The sequence below is a fragment of the Pyxicephalus adspersus genome, chromosome 1 (assembly GCF_032062135.1).
Source record: "Pyxicephalus adspersus chromosome 1, UCB_Pads_2.0, whole genome shotgun sequence".
NCBI classification, from domain to species: Eukaryota; Metazoa; Chordata; class Amphibia; order Anura; family Pyxicephalidae; genus Pyxicephalus; species Pyxicephalus adspersus.
This window is the reverse complement of record NC_092858.1, coordinates 4069987-4084199: the sequence shown is the minus strand read 5'-3', so window position 1 is coordinate 4084199 and position 14213 is coordinate 4069987. Positions and strand designations below refer to the sequence as shown.

At 43.7% G+C, this 14213-nt stretch overlaps 1 protein-coding gene across 1 annotated transcript in view; it reads right to left on the bottom strand.

The window, feature by feature from the left end:
- LCMT2 (leucine carboxyl methyltransferase 2) overlaps positions 1-11958 on the bottom strand; it is a gene marked incomplete at its 5' end in the record, with an annotated part of 18820 nt that extends 6862 nt beyond the window's left edge. Inside the window, 7 exons of the mRNA XM_072398615.1 lie at positions 4074-4244; positions 5103-5222; positions 6363-6470; positions 7966-8155; positions 9341-9537; positions 10743-10824; positions 11834-11958. Of these exons, the coding sequence (XP_072254716.1) occupies positions 4074-4244; positions 5103-5222; positions 6363-6470; positions 7966-8155; positions 9341-9537; positions 10743-10824; positions 11834-11958 (993 nt within the window). The remainder of the gene's footprint in view (positions 1-4073; positions 4245-5102; positions 5223-6362; positions 6471-7965; positions 8156-9340; positions 9538-10742; positions 10825-11833) is intronic.
- Between the last annotated feature and the right edge of the window lie 2255 nt (positions 11959-14213).

The following is a 14213-nucleotide window of genomic DNA, read 5'->3' as shown; positions in this document are numbered from 1 at the left end:
AAATTGTGCGCTGACCAGCGCAGCGTTTTTTCTGCTCTAGTAGTTAGTAGCAAATTAAGTTCCGTGCGTTTCGCCTCTAGGTGGGCTTTCAACACGTGTGGAGCCGTTTTATGTTGCAGTTGTAATTTATGATAATCCTGGAGGCAGTCATCTGTCAGTTTATTGTGGGCCCGTTTGCGTGCTGCTCCCATTTTAATCAACTCACCCCTAATGTATGCTTTATTAGCCTCTCAATTGATGGCTTCTAAGATTCTATTTCTCTTTTTGCCATGGTATCAGAAATAAAGCTCTCATTAAATCTCCACTGAAACCCGGGTTGTGGTCTGTTAAAGCCTGTCAGGTATAAGGCCAGGGGGTCATGATCCGACCATGGAGTCGACAAAATTTGGGCCCCAAGTAAGTTGGGGAGCATATGGGACTGGATAAAGCCATGATCTATATGGGAGTACTGATCATGGGCCGCCGAAAAATATGTGTAGTCTCTAACCGATGGGTTCATCTCCCTCCAGCCATCAACTAAGTCATATTTTCTCAGCAGAAGTGAGAGGCTGTGGCTTTTTTTCAGGGGATGTCTATATCTGCTTAGTTTGGATTTATCTAGTATGTGATCCAAGGCCAAATTAGAAGCTCCTAGCAGTATCAAGGAACCCCGCACTTTAGGCCAAATCTCACCTAAAAGAGTGTAAAAAAACGCCACTTGACCCTCATTGGGCACATAGTACGATACCACCGTGATCATATGCAGGCCAACACATCCAATCACTACTAAAAACCTGCCTCCTGGATCCCTAAAGACCTCTAGAGGTGAGAAATTCAAGCTCTTCCGAAAACACAGAAGAACTCCACATTTCTTTTTGTCAGAGGTAGCATTATAAAAAAATTGGGTAATTTTTATGGAGGTATTTGGGAACCGAACTGTTGGAAAAATGTGTTTCTTGCAAGGCCAAAATATCAACATTTAACGAATTATAGTAGTGGAATGCTTTAGATCGTTTAACAGGAGAGTTAAGGCCCTGAACATTATGGGATAACAACATTAGCTTAGAATGAATTACCAGGTCCGCGGATGGATCAGTCATCATAAAACAGTAGTATAAGCGGAACCAAATAAGTACTTCCTCTGGAATCAGGAAAGGAAATTTGGGGACAACACCAAAGACAAACAAGACAAACACAAAACAGTCAACCAGCACTTTAAACATGCGAATAAAACACCAAGGGGGTTCAGGCACCACCTCGGCCCCCGGGACAAGGTTTGCCCGAGGGACATCCCCCCAACCCCTGTGCCTCTAGGAGCTCCAAATAGCTCCATTTCGGCAGGGAGATTCCCTCCGGGCCAAATCAAATAAATGGGACCCGAACTGGATTCCCTGTAATTTGAGGGCACGTGTAACCCACCCACCCCATAAGCAGACACTAAGGCATAGAGTACCCATAACAAACCTAAGCAAAACTTTTGGCATCTTTATCTAGGGGTACAATATGCTTGAGAAAGGCTCGGCAGCCACTAAGTATATATAACAACACAGCATTAATCCTGAATAGAAAATTAAAAACATACGAAATATTAGAACAAAAAATTAAAGAACATGCCAGTATGAACTATAAATAACCAATCACCGTAACGCCCCCCTATGGGGCTACAGCGGCAGTCGTAAAATTAGGGATCAACTCAGTCGAACAATATAATCAGACTCCGCAGATAGGAATAAGGTTACGCAAAAACCAAGAATGGGAGAAAAAAGAAGTATCAGGATATGCACTGTCCCAAACCGGTCACAAGGGTAATATCCCCACAGATCTACTGGCATATGTATAAGGACATAAAGTCAGAAAGTAAAACAGCATAGCGTCCAACACAAATATTCAAGGTGTTTTCTGTGTCTGTTTCCCTGCTGCTTTGGCTTTATTCCATAGTGGGTACAGGGACGTGGAAGCCTCCTTGTCTGGAGTAGGCTGGACATCTGCTCCCTGGAGTAAGTCCAGATCTGGGAGGAGTTGTTCACCCTCGGCAAACGAGGAGAAGGAAAAACTTTTCCCCTGCAGTTGAAAAATCAATTTCAAGGGGAAGGCCCACCTATATTTATTCTTGTGGTCAATCAAGACTTGCAATAGTGGCTTAAGGGCTCTCCTACGTTGGTAAGTGAATGGCGTTATATCCGAAAAAATTTGTATCGGGTAACCTTCCATCTCGATCAAATCCAGGCCCCTGGTCACTTTCAAGAGTGCTTCCTTGGTAGTAAAGTAGTGAGGTTTGACAATCACATCCCTGGGCGGGCCATCTTGTTTGGGGGCCACCAGAGCTGTGTGCCCTATCAAGCAATAATTGTGACTCTGGCAAATCAGGTAGAAGATTGTGGAGGAAGCGCCTCACCACCTCTGTAATATCTTTAACCGATTCAGGGAGGCCCCTGATCCTAAAGTTATTTCTGCGGGATCTATTTTCCATGTCATCAAGCTTAAGCTGCATGGCATCAATCTGATCGTGTAAGACCACTATCTCTTTGGAATTCTGGTTAACACGAGACACCGTTTCATCCACTTTTTTCTCAAACTTATCAATTCTAGTACCCAAGGACTGTAAATCCTGTCGTACTTCCGAGGTGATTGTCTCAGTGACTTTTGCCAACTCGGATTGCAAAAGAGCAGCTAAATTTAAGTAAAGCCTGTTTTCTGCTTCCGGGAGTCTGGATGGGGGAGAACAAGCAGGGGGCTCCTGCATTAACACAGAAAATCTGGATCAGTGGTCATATTGCTGTATATTGGGGCTGGGAGACATAGAATCCACTTCCTGCATGCCTGAGAAACTTTGTGCAGCAGGCGAGTGTCCTGGAGAGGGGGTTTGCTGAGAGTGCTGTGGGCTGGAGACATCCTGCGTGTCCTGGCTGTCAGCTGGAGATCGTTGGGGAAGGTACCTCTCCCCTCCCTTGTCTCCCGAGTCCCGGTTCATACCTTTAGGAGAGCCGCTCTCTCTCCTCATCCCCGCTGGAGCTTCATCCCCACGTGTCTCCTGAGTGGCCGCCATCTTGAGGGCCGGATGGACTGGTTAAGACAGCGAAATGCGGTCTTTTGGCTTGTTGCCCGCTTTCCCCACCATCCTGGAGGTAAGCCGGAAAGGACGCGGAGTCTACTCCATCCGCAGGTAACGTGGCTGCCGACCGATTACGCTGTGGAGAGCCTTTGAGGAGTCCGGGGAGCGCCAAGCCGTCTAGCAAGCAGCCGGCATGGACGGGCGGCGCATGCGCACTTAAGGCCACCCTTTTGAATGTAAAACCAGAGCATTGTACCCATACCCAGTTTCACCTAATCCAATGCATTGTAACAGCAGCCAAGGTTCTGGCTGGTAAATGGAGATCAGGTGACCAAAAGTTTAGTAAGTTAAGAGAAAGATGTCCTGGTATCTCATGAACGACAACTGAACAATTCTATTGAGGAATTTAACCTTGGATTTCTCATTATCCTCCCTTAGACTTTGGTCAATGTTAACTCCCTAAACTTCACAATATCAGGGACTCTCTCCCCTCTCGGTTTCGGGCCTTGGCTTATAGGGATCAGCCGAGTATTTTTGTCTCTGGGGCACCCCGTCACACCCCCGCTGGACCCCTTACCCTCCTCCCAATGTCCTTCTCCCTTTTCTGTTTCCCTCCCCTTCTTTCCTTTATTTATATTTCAAATGTATCTTTTGTAATCACAAAACCACCTATTACTCCTGTTTCCCCACTGTTAGATTGTAAGCACTTCTGGGCAGAGTGCTTCCTCCCTCTGGTCTGTATCTGTCCATCATTTGCAGCCCTAGTTATTGTACAGCGCTGCATAATCTGTTGGCACTATATAAATCCTGTTTAATTATAATAATACCTAATTTTATTGAAACTAAACGATGAAAGGAGTAAAAATGTCAGCTCCAAATGTTGTGTATGGCTGCAAAACAAATACTCAACATTTTCTATAGGGATCATATTGAACCTCAAATTCAACTGCAACTACATCACCAGGAATAATTTAAAGATTTGTATTGATATCAGGGAGGTTTTATACAAACGTTTAATCTCTGTAACTGCTCCAACACCTACCTGAACCCAACGTAGTTCATCCACCTGGAGAAACACGCCTTCTTCATGCAGGGCTGCAGACGGCACAGCGCGGCCTCCAAACACAAAGACGTATTGCTTTCCTGACCATGGAGGATAAGGACGTGATTGTTCAATGCAAATTCCAGAGATGGAACAAAAATCAAAATCATCCTAATCATACACTAGATACAGAAACATTAAAATATCTCCCTGATATGGACACCTAGAGAACATTAATGGATCCCATTACAAACCCAGGGGCATTAATATGGAGTTTTCATCATCAACCTTATCAAACCAAAATTACCAAATGTGTCTGTGGGAAGTTGACTTGTTTCTGCTCCTGGTGGAGGAGAGGACTTATAATTTTAATTCTAATTCATCCCAATAGCAATGTTCTAATTTGTCTAAGCTGAATAGGGAGAAGAAGTTGTAGGTGGATTGTCAAAACCAGGGAACCAGCCAATGACAGGACAGATGGGATCATATCCAGGGAACCAGCCAATGACAGGACAGATGGGATCATATCCAGGTAACCAGCCAATGACAGGACAGATGGGATCATACCCAGGGAACCAACCAATGACAGGACAGATGAGATCGTACCCAGGGAACCAGCCAATGACAGGACAGATGGGTTCATACCCAGGGAACCAGCCAATGACAGGACAGATGGGATCAAACCTACAGAACCAGCCAATGACAGGACAAAAGAGATCATACACAGGGAACCAGCCACTGACAGGACAGATTGGATTACACAGGAAACCATCCAGGGACAGAGGGTATCACAAAGAAGGATTCTGCAAGTGACAAGACAGACATGATCGCACACAAGGATCCAGTCATTAAAGAAATGGAATCATACACAGGAATCCAGTCGGAGAGAGATCACACACACAAAAACTGCAGTACTGCTCAGTCATGGTATTCACAGTTCACGAACCGTGCAATATGTGACAATGTACTGTACAGGTTGGGAAGTTGAATCTGTTTTCTAGGAATCAGTTCCCACACTGAACAGTATACGTTATACAATTCATCCATACCGGTGTGAAGATCGCAAATCGGTCGTAAGGCTGAACAGTCCGCTAGGATTCCTCGAGAAGCCGCCAAGATAAAGTAATGAGAGCACTTGAGGTGGAGCTCCTGCGGAATAATGATGGAGACGGGGATCATATAATCGATCATCTCAAGACAGAAAGATCAGGCCAAGCAACAGCTCGTACAGATAAATAAAAAAAATACCACTTGGCACCGTGCATGGCCACCCAAAACATGGCTGGTAACCTTATAGCAAAAGGCTGAAGGGCAGCTCGTATACCATGAGCAACAAAACAAACAACAAGGTATGCAGAGGATATTCATCTGCTCTCTGTGCAGGGACCCGATCTATTGTGATTCTTCTACCTCCCTTTATTTCCCTTTATTTAATCTGACCTCTGGCCTTCCTTGTGGTCTTTCACATTCACACCGGCTCCTCTTCTGTACCAAATCTGTATACTCTGATTTCAGTTCACACTCTCTGCTTTTTATAATGTATATTAGGAGCTGCGGCAAGCTCACCCCAAATCCTGGCTGGAGGTCAGTGATGTGCCCACTGTCCCTGATCCACACCCTTCATTCACAGGATCCCAGTCCTTTCAATTGAGGAGGTTCATTATCACATGTGGGCATTACCTAAGGTGGTCTGCATGCAAATACCACCTGCCTAGAAATACCCAACACCTCCAGACCAAGAACAGAATCTGCATGCATTGCATTTCAGAGGATCTAATATAAGGTATGTCATTCAAACATGAAATCCTAAGACTATATTTGGCATTATAATGAAGGGGGGAAAATATAAGTTATATCTGATCAGTAGGACACTAGGTAATAAACATAACAGCCTACAAGGAGGGTAAACTGTATATTGTGTATATTTCTCCTGGATACTGAAAGTGTAGAAGGGCCCTGCAACATTCAGCCATAGCTGGAGGTTTAGGAGTAAGGACATAATCGTTTTGTGTATGGGCTGGGTTTAACACGATATGGGTTTGTCCCATTTCTTGCATCACTGGGGTACCAGCCCAAAATTCTGGGGGATGGGGGGGGGTGGTTGTATTAGAAAAGAACATAACAACCTAAGCAGAAATAAATGAAACATAGAATGAACAGACCGACTCCTCTGCTCGGATAATGAACATGGTTATATCAGTGACAGCACTGTTTGGGTTATCCCCAGGCTGAAGGAGATATCGCTCTGTATGGAATACACCATCCACTCATCCCACAGAGAAATTGTACCTCAAATTCATCAAACGGCTCCAGAGATTCAATGCGTGATTTTTCCATGTCTGAAACGCACAGAGCAGAGAATTCGTTCATGTCTAAGATGCGGCATTGTTCCCAACCCTGTGAGGAGATAACATAGCAGAAATTAGAGATCAATGAAATTTCCCAAGAATTGGGTAAAATTTTGCTGAAATAAGGTCAGCAGGAATATTAGGAAGATAATTTGTTTGACTGTATTATAGCCCGACTTAGTGAGTTTGACTTAGTGAGTTTGACTTATGAGTAATGCTGCGAATAACAGTCCCAGCCTTTCATGTCTACATTTAGTCCTCCTTTGCATCTACAGAGAATCTATTCCCCCTAGAGATGTTTAAGGGTGGATATGATCACCCTGCATAAACATATAAATGGTCCATATAGAGAACTCTCCTCCCAATTATTCACTGTAAGGTCATTACAAAGCACAAGGGGGCGCCCTTTGCGTCTGGAGGAAAAGAAGTTTAAGCTCCGGATAAAGAAGGGATTCTTCACTGTAAGGTCTGTGCGAATGTGGAATCGGCTCCCTCAGGAAGGAGTTCCAGCAAGTTCTATAGATTGCTTTATGAAAAAGCTGGATGGTTTCTAGAAGCACAGAATATAACTGGGGATTAAAGCTTTAATGTAAAGATAACAGAGACTGCTGATCCAGAGAACATCTGATTGTCTCATGGAATCAGGAAGGAAATTTTTTTACCTGTTGGAGCAAATTGTACCCAGGGTTTTTTTTTTGCCTTCCTCTGGATTGACTATGTCCGTAGGGTTTTATATCTGTGATATGTTTATTTCCCTAGTGGGTGACCTTGGTAACCTTATGTCTTTTTTCAATCTGACTAACTATAATACAAAGCCTGGACTACAAATATGTATTTCAGTATTCTTCCCAACCATTTTTTTAAGCTGGGTGGAAAGAAGTTGTAGGTAGCTGGCAGGCTCAGTATTATGACCCAAATTTTCATTCAACCAACTGGCTGTTTTTGGGTGTTACAGAAAAGTGCCGGGTGGTGCACCCAGCTCAAAGGTGCCTAGGAGAACACTCTATTCCTATGTACATCTCCATTACATGGTAGATTGATGAAACATGTATTAAGGTTTATGTTTTCTTCAGCTCACCAATGTAATGTAATGGCACCACTGTAATTCCTTTCATAAGTGTCATGTAAACAAACAAACAAACTGACTTCGGGCTTTCAGATAAATGTGATGGAGGCAGCTGTAAAGCCACCAAATCTTAATCATTGCTATAACCCAAAAACATTCATCTTCCCTGGGAAACATGAATCCAGACACACTCAGCTCTGAGCTAGGAGCACCTGGAAGGTTCTCAGGCTATTAGATGCAGTCTGTACGTGGTTGGGTTGCAAGGATCCCATAGGAGGTATTAGGAGTCCAAGAGACCTATGACACCCCTATATAAAGAGTACCAATCACTCATCATATATTATCATTAGAGGGCTACTTCCTTGTGCTAGAAAAGCATCAACATGATATTTTTACTTCTTATAAATGTGGGGAAAAAAAGAAAGGTAAAGGTTCCATAGACAGGAAAGGATATGAATATATAATAGACAATTCTGACCTGCTGTAGGAAACGCCGTTCCTGATCCTCCAGCTGTGGATACGCCGCCACTGACCGCAAAGCAGAATTCAGCGACACAAAATGATTCATCATAACCTGACCAAATGGATCAGACGGTGAAAATTGCTCATATATTATGAAGCGGGAATGGGGAAAGCGTTGGGCCGCCCAGCCAATCACGCTTGTCGATCTGTAGAATAAATGGACCAAAGGGAAGACTGTGTGAGAAACCTCAATACTGCCCTTTCCACCACCCAGTTATTTTACTCTCTTTTTCTACTCTATGGTTTATATCAACCTAGAAACTAAAAAGAAAACGGATATTCCCATAATTACCATATGTATTCTATTATATATAGGAAACAGCACAACAACCCAAAGCCAACTATTTCTTGAATCCTAAAGCCCTGGTCTTGGTCAGAGTACCCTAACCCCAAAACACAAACCCATCCTAATACCACAGCATATACCCAACCCTAACACTACAATATGTACTCACTCTCATCCAACCTAAAGGAACATCCTCAGCCCAACCCAACAGCACATACTTACCCCAATCCTAAAGCATATCCTGTCCCTTATTGCAATTCTATCACTGGCCTAATTCTTCAACATTAACCCTACAGAACATTCTTAGGCTAAAATGAACAATACCTTCCAGCATATCCCCCCCTTCTAACTAATAATATTAATAAAGAGAATTTTTATAGTGCCAACATATTACACAGCACTGTATATTCTACCCCTTCAAACCTAACTATTTAGAACATACCCTTCTCTCTACAGCTCATACCCTAACTAAGCTAAACCTACAACCCAAACTGTATAGAACATACAAGGCAACCTACAAGTTTATCTTAAACCGACCTTAGCTCTACAGTAAATAGTCCGTATAACCCTACCCCGACTTAACCTCACCCTAGTATTATCCTAAAGTGGAAATAAACTGGTACAAATGTTAGGGCTCCAGAGGAGTTTTGTTTGCACATTATTGCAGACCACCTACTAAAATGACCTCACTTGGTTGCCGGTGCTTCCATCTTCGCCCGGAATTCTTCAGGGTTTGGAGACCTCAGCCATCTTTATTGGCCTGGCCAGGGTGAGCAAAAATGAAACCCTTCATATACTCACCCTATCACCTTCCCAACCCAACTACAATTAAATCTTACAGCACCTATTCAACATAATAATAAAATTTCAGCACAGATAACGTAAAAAATGGAGCCATTTATCTAACTCTGCATGCTGAATCACTCTGAATACAGAACCACGCATGAAATTTGTACATCTACTAACAATAGGTGTCCAGGATTTCTGGTGGAAAGATTACACAATATGATAAAGGATGCCTAAAGTTTTCAGTATCTCTAATTACCTGGCAGGATCTACGTAGCACAGAACAACTTCTGCTAGAACGAGAGTTGGACAGTCACATCTCAACCCAGCACTGTCCAATGCAGAATCCAGTGCAGGAATATCACCAAGATCCACACCGAGGAGCTTATAGTCATCAGAGAGATTGCTGGACATCCGGAAATAAAGGGAGTCAAATCCGCATCCCAACGACAGAACCTGGGGAGATTGCAGAAGGGTTCAGGACAATACAACCCATCAAACAGATACATTACATCTAAATTTATTACACAGGGAGTCAAGACTAGAGAAGATAGAGTATCATGGGTGAACTTGGGCAATCCCACAAATCTAAAATGGATTTCCTAAAATCGTTTGGCAAATGTTTTGAATCCAGGATCATGCTGGATCACCCATGATAGACTATCTCCTCCAGTCTTTGCTAAAACCAGTCCCTATGTAGTAGAAACATAGAACATAGACATCAGAAAGAGCAAGGCACCCACCCAAATTGGTTGTGTGGTTTTTGGATTTGTTTTTACATTTCTGTAAAGATCTGTGTCTGCCAAAACATTTCCCTTACTCTGATGTACTTCCTACCTTTGCTGAAGGTTTGCCCCCACCATCACTATAAAGTAAAACTTTCTATGCTTACTTTTCAATTCTTCATACTGAAAATGCCCTCCTGAACCCGATTCACACCCTCCATGACGTTTTACATTTCCTTGTATGTGATTGGCTTCCCCCACGATATTTTTCTTCATATGTTTCTTCTTTGCATTCTGTTATCTGTTGATACAGGATTTAATTTCTAGTTCTCTAATCTCCCACTTCACATTGCTGAGTGGGAGTGATTATGATGAACCTATATTTGTATATCAATGTGTAAGGTAACATTGTGTATGCTCAGTTTAAAAATGTTTGCTTTCCAATACATTGCTGCACCTTCTAATACCCTGTCATTAATTGCTCTGTTTATTGAAACATCTTTCTGAGCCTGTGATCTGTACAGGAGAGATGGTCCGCGGATCTGGCCAGTGCGCCGCCCCCCAGTGGGGTCAGAAGGACCATGCTGGCTGGGGTGCTGACTTTATTTCGGATATGTCCTTGTAGTATTTCTTTTCCACCACTAGATGTCCTCCAAGTATAATGTAACTTAGCATCAATCAACTTAGTGCCTTGGAGTCCAGGCTGTCATGGCCACTCCCACCCACCCAGAGACTGCACAGTGAATTAGCTGCAGCCTCTCGGTCACTGCTTTCTCTTACAACCAGCATGCTCTTTGTTCATGAACTGGCTACTTGTACCACTTCTTCCTCCCGCAGTACAGAGACAGATTCCAGGTCACAGTTAGGGACTTACACGGATCATTAAATACAGACTGGCTGCATATGTGGCAGACATTTCCCCCACAGATCACTCACCTGTCTGTGAGCAGAATCCTTCGTGTCTTGCAGGAACTCCTTGATACAGTGATTGACCGCCTGTGAGCGCACACAATATCCCCTATAAGAAAAAAAAAAATGAATCAGCTGCTCCCAAATTCAAGTTCCTGATACCAACAAGGCCATCTTTCCAGATTCCCAACACAAATACAGAATAGAAAGCAGCAGGTTGCAGCCATTTGTATGAGCCAATGGTGATATCTGCCCATCACTTTATCACCAGGCTGGCTGTGGAGTCACATGACCCTTCTTGGCACATTGAGCATTAACATGATCAGAGTTCTCCTGCATGCTGGAAAGCTGCAATCAACTCATAAAAAGTAGCCTGCATGAAGGAGATGGTTCCGTCCTGCCTATCCTCCATTATATATGTTCTTCATATTTACCCAGCACCCGCTGACCTTCCAGTATCTAGCAGTGGCCTGGAAAATTCAAATTGCAATCAGGCTCATAGGTGAACTGGAGCAAAGCAGTGGGCACAGGATAGATTCATGTGCCTGTACACTGCACTACAACCATTTCCTCTCAACTCTAAACTTAACTGGTGGGAGGGTCAATCAGATGTGACCCAAAGTAGGTAGAGACATAGATGGTGGGCTATAGCATATCTCCATAGGAACAGAGTGAAAGCAGGACTTGCAGTCACAGGAAGTAGGTAAAAAATAAAAGGCATGAGAGGTGCTGGCTTTATGGATAATCAATTGCTGTAAGATTTTACCTTGCTGGATAATAGGATTGGTTAGGAGAAATGAACCTGTTCTACCTTCACTCTGATCTGCATGCTTGTTCTGCATCAGTGAATCAATGTCAAAAGCCAGAGCCAATCAGAAGGCAACATAAGATTTACAAAATTAGGTAGCACACTGGATCAGTGGACGTTATTTGCATGGAATTTTGATTTTCTTTCTCTGTTTGCACAGGGTTTCCCCCCACATCCCAAAAACATACCGCTAGGTTATATGGCTTCCCTACAAAAACAGAATAGTCACCTTTAAGCCCCTCCCCTATATCTTTTAACACTTACTTCCTGGATAACAAAACAGATATCCTTTAGGGTGTTGGGGTCTCACCTGTGGATTAGCGGGGACCTTCGGCTCGTCCGACTCACAAAATATTTCTGGAATTCATCTGTAAAGTAGCCTGTGGCTGCTGTCGACACTTTACTGACCGTGCTGAAATCATTCGTGTTCTGGACCTGTCAAAAACTGAACAGAGGATGTAATCTGGTGCCAGACACGTCTGACCCGCGTTAAGGAAGCGTGACCAGGCGATGCGTCTGGCGGTATTCTTGATGTCGGAGTCATCGTGCACATAGCATGGATTCTTACCGCCCAATTCCAGTGTCACTGGTGTCAGGTGTTTGGTTGCTGCCTCCATTACTGTTTTACCGACAGTTGGGTTTCCTATAGGGATGAAAAACAGAATTTGTTGCTAAAATGATCCGGGAAAGGGAAAGTCAGCAACTAGGTGGGTAGGTGGGGGTTGGAGTGCTTGTCAACCACTTTTGCTTGGCTGTTATGCTGGTGCTGTGGTTTCAGGACTTTAAATCATGTGGATCTGGAAATTCAGGTTTGATCTCCTGATATACATAATTGTTCTGGAGCAGGAAAATAATATAATTGGGTTTGGTGCACTGCCTAGTCCTTCCACTCATGTTGGAACCATTTGCTACTTCCTTCACGATGGGCCTCTGTGCTACCACCCTCCCTCTAGGCCAAAGTTCTTCCATCCTTACCCTATGCTCATGTCCTGTCACCCTCAATCAGGGCATATGTCCTGCCTTACTATTCCCTATGCCACCTTCAGCCTTGCCCTGTCACTGACTCCTCAGAAGCCTTTCTTAAAAATGTTGTGTATCCCACAGCCTGGGTCCCTGTCCATCCACTCCCCACCTGTTTTGCCACCCTTGTCCTGGGTCCTCTATGCCATGTGGAGAAGTTTTCTGTTGTACCAGACACTTATTTTTGTGTTTCTTACCTTTCATATCTTTCTTACCTGTAAAGAAAATATAATCAAATCTTTCTGTCAGGAGGCGCGTTGATTCTTCTACCCCACCATCAACCACTGCAAAACAGTCCTAAAAGAGAAAGACACACACGAGACAAAATCAACACTTTATATTCTTCCAATATACTATTCATCTAACCTACTCAAGAAGCCCATCAATTTAATGTAATTTGTACCCATTCTAGCTTAGTACATCTAGAGAATAATCTGTATTTACTCTGGACTTCCCTAAGTTAGAGTAAGAATCAATCCGCAGCATTAGGTTTTCTTGGGTGAACTCAGCGTTCGTGCAGTGTGTCTCCACTAGTGCTGAGCCCCCTAGCTCTGCTGAGCATTTCCTCTATACCTGTTGAGTAATTTGAGTGCTTTCCCAGTCCAGCCCCTGTGTTAACCTGTTCTTGCCCAGTCCATTCCTTTATGCTGTTCCAGTGTCCCTCTGTGTCTGCAGTGACCCCCATGTCGCCTGTGTCTCCAGTTACTTCCTGTGCCTGTGTTCCCCTGTGTCACCAGTGTCTGTTTCCTGGATTTCTGGTTCCTGACACCTGACTTTGTTCCTGGTCTCTCTTGCTTGCTGCCTGCCTTGACTCTTCCCCTACCTACTGATTTGGTACCGTGCATTATCCTCCCCACCCTGGTGTGCCCAAGGACCACAACCTGGCAGCAGCCAGCAGTGCAACATCCTCACCACTCTGGAGAAAACCTGGCTGCTGCTTAGATTCTGCACATTGGCTCACACCATTACTGTGCAAACCCCAGCGCCCCCTAGAGGCTCTGCCTCCCCAAGCGGAACAGCTATTGCCTCCAAGATATGCCACCATAAAGGATCCCTTTCAGTATTCTTCTTATCCATAGTTGAAAAATTATGAAGGACTGGACAATGGTAAAATGCTGCAATACAGTGATGGATGATTTTTGGATATTATAATGGACAGTGAGAATGGAGAACAGAGTGATGGATCTGTGCCCGGGGGATGGCAGTGAGTTCACCCTCGTTCACCTTCTTCTGCTTGAACCATAATAATAAGAAGGTCCAAACTTTAGTTCTTCTGTTCACACTGATGAGTTGACATACAGCTTCAACTATGAAAGAGTTGGGTCTTCTAGGCCTCATTCATGGCAGCTCCTCTCCACCACCACTATTCTTCCAATTGTCCAGCTGGTGAAATTGTCTACCTTTAGGCCATCATAAACTTTATTGTCCCCTCTCTTTTCCCCAAACCATCAACCAAAATAGGGGTAACCCCCTTGATCTAATAATATATTTTAAAAACAAAAAAACAAAAAAATGAAAATATTGTAAATTTCTTATTTTTTGGTTTCAGCTACAATATTGTTTAATTTAATGCTTCTCTACCAGGGGTCATCCAGAGGTTGCTAGGGGTTCCTGGAGCAATGAGCAGTTTGTGTCTCTCAGGCCAGTTTTGGTGACACCAGTGATCTATA